The sequence below is a fragment of the Olea europaea genome, unplaced genomic scaffold, assembly GCF_002742605.1.
Source record: "Olea europaea var. sylvestris unplaced genomic scaffold, O_europaea_v1 scaffold476, whole genome shotgun sequence".
In the NCBI taxonomy this organism is placed as follows: Eukaryota; Viridiplantae; Streptophyta; class Magnoliopsida; order Lamiales; family Oleaceae; genus Olea; species Olea europaea.
The window spans coordinates 267,520-272,631 of record NW_019263072.1 but is presented as its reverse complement, the minus strand read 5'-3'; the positions used below and the strand labels follow the sequence as shown (position 1 = coordinate 272,631).

General features: G+C 37.7%; 1 protein-coding gene across 1 annotated transcript in view; it reads left to right on the top strand.

Moving 5' to 3' along the window:
* The window catches only part of LOC111388240, a 13,414-nt gene that overhangs the window by 4,661 nt on the left and 3,641 nt on the right, over window positions 1-5,112 (top strand). The window contains exons 5-9 of the mRNA XM_023012927.1: window positions 10-108; window positions 564-647; window positions 4,331-4,447; window positions 4,826-4,911; window positions 5,014-5,109. Coding sequence (XP_022868695.1) covers window positions 10-108; window positions 564-647; window positions 4,331-4,447; window positions 4,826-4,911; window positions 5,014-5,109 — 482 coding nt within the window. The remainder of the gene's footprint in view (window positions 1-9; window positions 109-563; window positions 648-4,330; window positions 4,448-4,825; window positions 4,912-5,013; window positions 5,110-5,112) is intronic.

Genomic DNA, 5,112 nt, shown 5'->3' with positions numbered 1-5,112 from the left:
TAACATAAGTACAATATTCTCTTTGTAGGTGGCAGCAGCTGCTGATAAACAGGCTCGTAGGGTACGATACTATTCTGATGAATAGTTTGTTGAATTCTCCTGGTCAAGGTATTAATTATTCACATGCTAGCAAATTCCTGAATTATTCAAATATAGTACTTTCTGGGTAAATTTATTCTGTTTCAAAACTGGACATTTGCATGTGGCAAATACCTTTTCGTTTGATAATTGCTTATCACTTGAGGAGTTATTGTTGGCTTTTCCTTCTCTTTCAAACCCTGATATTGTCAGAGGTTAAACTGCTAGTAGTAAATAAATCATGACTCTTGTCATGAACTTATCTGTCCTATATCATATTTTTTTCTTTCCTGTACATCACTAATGTGCAATTGTTAGTCAAATAGCCTAATTGTATGTTACTACTAGAATCATAATACAAAGCACTAAAGAAGTCACAGTTCAATATTCTGTAAGCACAATCAAATATGATAGGAGGCAGGGTTGTGCGCTAATATTCTTGTGCTTCTAATCATTCTGACAGTTCATATGAATAATCCATGCAGGTTATCTTTATAACTACCAAACAAAGGAGTTCTACAATCTTACTTATGCTCACGAGCAACCTGAAAGTTATGCAAAATTTGGAGGTTGGGGAGATTTATTTGCAATTTTGTTGTATGCTTCATGTACAACACCACCATCAAGTTTCACTTCTCCTGCAGTTGCATTATTTGTTAAATTTTTCTGCATTATTATGACATGTTAGAATTTTTTAGCAATTATTTTTCGAAGTATGAAGCAACATCGACATAAATAATTTCATTGTTCAAAATTGATAACTAGTATAATCAAGATATATTTGGGATATATGCTCTAAGAAAGTCTCCCTTCATATTAAATGGATAAACACTGTTAAAGGAAAAAAAATAGGAGCTTTTAGGCTCCCTCTGCTCCAGATCAAATGCGCACTATTCTGAAATTGGATGAAGCTATCAATTTTGAGGGAGGTTGCTCAGACATTTAGTAGATTCATAAGAGGAAGAGATAGTGAAATATTTTTTTATATGACAATTGGCATCTATAGTACTATGCAATTTGGCATCAGGTTACCATCTTTGGCTGATAGAAACCAGAGAGAATATTAACAGAAATCATGAAGCCAAGATGATTTTCTTAATGCTACCTATTAGTATAAATCGGTCTTCATTGACCACAGCCAGGAGATGCTCATGAACCCTTAATAAAGTAGGACAGATAAACTGAGTTACTTTCCAATTGACAGAGTAGAAATATGGATCTAAGGGCTTGTAGTTGAATATGTATAGTAAGAGGTAGGGTATGGTGAAATGAGAATTGAAATATTATTGCTCTGGAATTGAAATGAAACGAACAGCTCCCAGAGCAATTTATGAGGCCCAGTAGCTCTCCTTACTGACTTCTAGACTCTTCCTAAAATGAATCCCCTCCTCCCATATTTTCCCCCCATTACATTTATTCCCCCATGACTCAATTACCCAATATACCCCTTACTCTTAACTACTAAACAGAACTTGAATGAAAAACAGAATTGGTTTCCCTGCCCTATCTCCCTTCCTTTGTCACTGTCACCTCTCCCTTCTTTCTTCTTGCATATGTAAACTTAATAGGGGGCCTATCATTACCCTCTTCTCCGAAAATCACCTTTTCCTCAAGTGAAACTCAGGGAACTGCATCCTGATGTTGTCAAAAAGGTCCCAGGTAGCCTCAAACTCTGGAGAATCCTTCCATTTGATGAGAACCTCTGGCCCCAACACTGACCCTGAACTAGGAGAACAAACCTGTAATGTTGCTTCTGGCTCCACTATGAATTGACCATTTGCAGCTAGTTGAGTTGGTAATTGGCCAACTGGCTGAACCGTGCCAATGGCGTTCCACAGCTGGGATTCATGTAACACTGGGTGGATGGTTGCCTTCAAGGAAAGCCTCAATCTATGGGCAACCTGCCCCACCTTTGCTTCCACTTCCAATGGCCCATAGTAGCGTGGAGAGAGTTTTGCAGATAGACTACTAACCATATTGTTGGCGATAAGGTCTCAATTTTAGATACACCAAATCCTTGACCTCAAACTGAATATCCCGATGCTTCCCATTGGCTTCCTCTTTCATCCTTTGTTGTGCACGTTGAAGTTGCAGTTTCAATTCCTATAGAACTTCATCCCGAGCGACCAAAGACCGCTCCACTGATGACACAACTTTACCCCCTTTCTCAAACGGCAAAACCAGAGGTAGGTCACATCCATACACAATCTGAAAAAGAATGTGTTTAGCGATTGTGTGAAAAGTAGTATTATAGCAGAATTCCGCCCACGGTAGCCATTGGCTACACGAACGTGGTTTTCAAGAAGCGAAGCATCTCAAGTACGTGTCTAGTGTCGATTCACCACCTCCATTTAACCATCTGTTTGTAGGTGGTAAGGTGGTAAGCTGTACTCCTCACGAGAACTGTCCCCTACACTTCGAATAACTCATCCCAGAATTTGCTTATAAAATTCCGATCCTTGTTGGAAAAAATAGAATGAGGTATACCGTGTAAATGGACAATCTCGTAGATAAAAACACTTGCTACAAAGTGAGCAGTAAATGGGTGCTTTAGGTAGATGAGATGACCATATTTACTCAATCAATTGACAACCTCTAGTATAGTGTCCCATCCGTCTAACCTTGGTAACCCCTCAACGAAGTCTACTGAAATGTCCGCCCACACTAAGTTTGGAATTGGAAGTGGTTGTAATAGACCTTAAGGCGACAAAGCAATGTACTTATTCTGTTGATGTACTGTGCAACGAGCCACAAAATCCCTTACATCCTTCTTCATTCCATTCCAATACATCTCTTGAGCCAACATTCGGTATGTTTTTAAGAAAACTTGAATGGCCACCAACACGGGAATCATGACATTCCTTTAGCACTATGATGCTCGGACTCTCCAAAAATGGCGAAGTATCCGTGTCGACATGGATACTGACATGGGATACGTGTCGAACGCTCGATTTTGAACTCGGACACGACTGGCAATTTTTGCAAAATTTGCAGAAAACATGTTGGAGAAGACGACCTTTGAAGAAGATGAAAGGTTGTGGTTTTGTATTAAATGGGCCTATGTGGAGCCAATGAAAAAGTTAAAGAAATGGGGAATTTCCATGACCGGTTGGCCCCCCTCAATAATTGTATTCTTCCAATAAAAAAAAAGGAAAAAATGAAGAAAGAATTAAGTGGTTTAAAGTCAACAATTTATACTACCATAATGAGGGTTATCTCTAAAGGTTTTATTATTTATTGTAAATGCAATGATTTGTTGTTTTATTGAAGATAAAATTAGTTTAATATTTAATTCTAAATTTGTTTGATTTAATAGTTTAAGTTATATTTATCCATTTTGAGTGATTTAAATCTGTTAGAAAGCTTACATTCTTTGCTTTAATTGAATCATTTTTTTGGGAAAAAATAATTATAAGACGTATACTCGTACCAATATCCAAAATTCAAATCCTTTTTAAACGTGTCCCCATATCTTAATTTTTAAAATGAGAAGAATCCGACTCCTAGATATGTACCCGTACCCGACACCCGCACCCAAGTCCGAGCATCATAGCTTCAGCATTAGCTCTATAGGAGAGGATTTTGGTAACACTAGCCGGCCTTTATAACACAAATTCCACCTTTCAATGAGTAACCCAACTTAGTCTCAGTCTATGTTTGTAAGCAACCAAGTATTCATCCTAATTCATCATCCACGGCCGCTGCCTTCTTAATATCTTCCAACTGTAGCACCCCGGGAGTCGATAAAGTTAAAACACTCAAAGTAGGTTCAATCCTCGAGAGGGCATCCACAGCCTGATTTTCTATGCCTGGATGATAATGAATTTCAAAATCAAAGCCTTGCAATTTCGTTAACAACTTCTGATCAAAATCAAAATGAGTTTGGGGAAAATGAATTTTCAAATAATGGAGCTCAAACAGGGGCTAAATGAAACTGTAATTCTGGATCTGAACTGACCTGAGCCAGTTTTTAGATTTCCCAAACAGACCCACATTTCTTTGTCTTAGTTGCTTTTGCCAGTGTATGTAACATTGACACTCTTGCAACATGGTTTGGAGAAGATAATTGATATAACAAAAAATAAATTATAATCTTATTTCAGCAGCATATTGACATGCTTGGTAATACGTTTACTGTCTCATTTTGCGATTGGTATTTGTAACCCCAGACTTTCTGATATTGAATTAGCATGGCATTGAATTGATTATGGGATTAACACAATATATTTTCTCTGTCTTCTATTTCTTGCAGACTATCTTGTGACCAAGTGTGGTGTGCTGATGATGTCACTTTTTGTTTTCTTCACAACCACGATGTCAGTTTCATTTACATTGAGAGAGACACAAACTCGTATGCTAAAGTTTACAGGTTTGTTTGATGGATTAATTATTTAAATTCTGTGACGTCAACTTTGCAGATGGAGATTATCTGAAGGCACCAAGAAATGTCTACAGATGTTAAATTATCATCACATCTTACCTGAAAGAGTCTCAATCAACTTGAATGTCACACCCACTTCCCACAAACAAACATCACACCTACCCATCCATACACAAAACAGAATGTCATAATAGGCTTTCACCACAAAAATTATGGGGTTGCAACTGGCTTAAGAAAAATTTACTATTGCTGATTCTGGAGTCCCTCAATGTATTAATCTGTCTTTCGATTTTTAGGTGATTCATTGGGATTCTAGGCTTATTTGTCTTGTCTTGATTGGCATTTCCGTGTCTCAATTTTTTGCAGTGCAGCTCCAGCATCATGCTCGGCATAGGCTTCCAACATTTCAATTGATCTTTGTGCATGTAATCGAGTCCCTTGTATTCGTACCGGTTAGAATGCAGCTTCTTTCATTTTTTCCCATTCCTAATATCGTATTCTGCTCTTCTATTTTTATTGCCTTTACTGATATTAATTGACTCTTGTGCATCCAGATTATGATTGGCATCCTGTTTTTCCTCTTCGAGTTTTATGACGATCAGTTATTGGCTTTCATGGTTTTAATTCTTGTCTGGCTCTGCGAGTTGTTCACG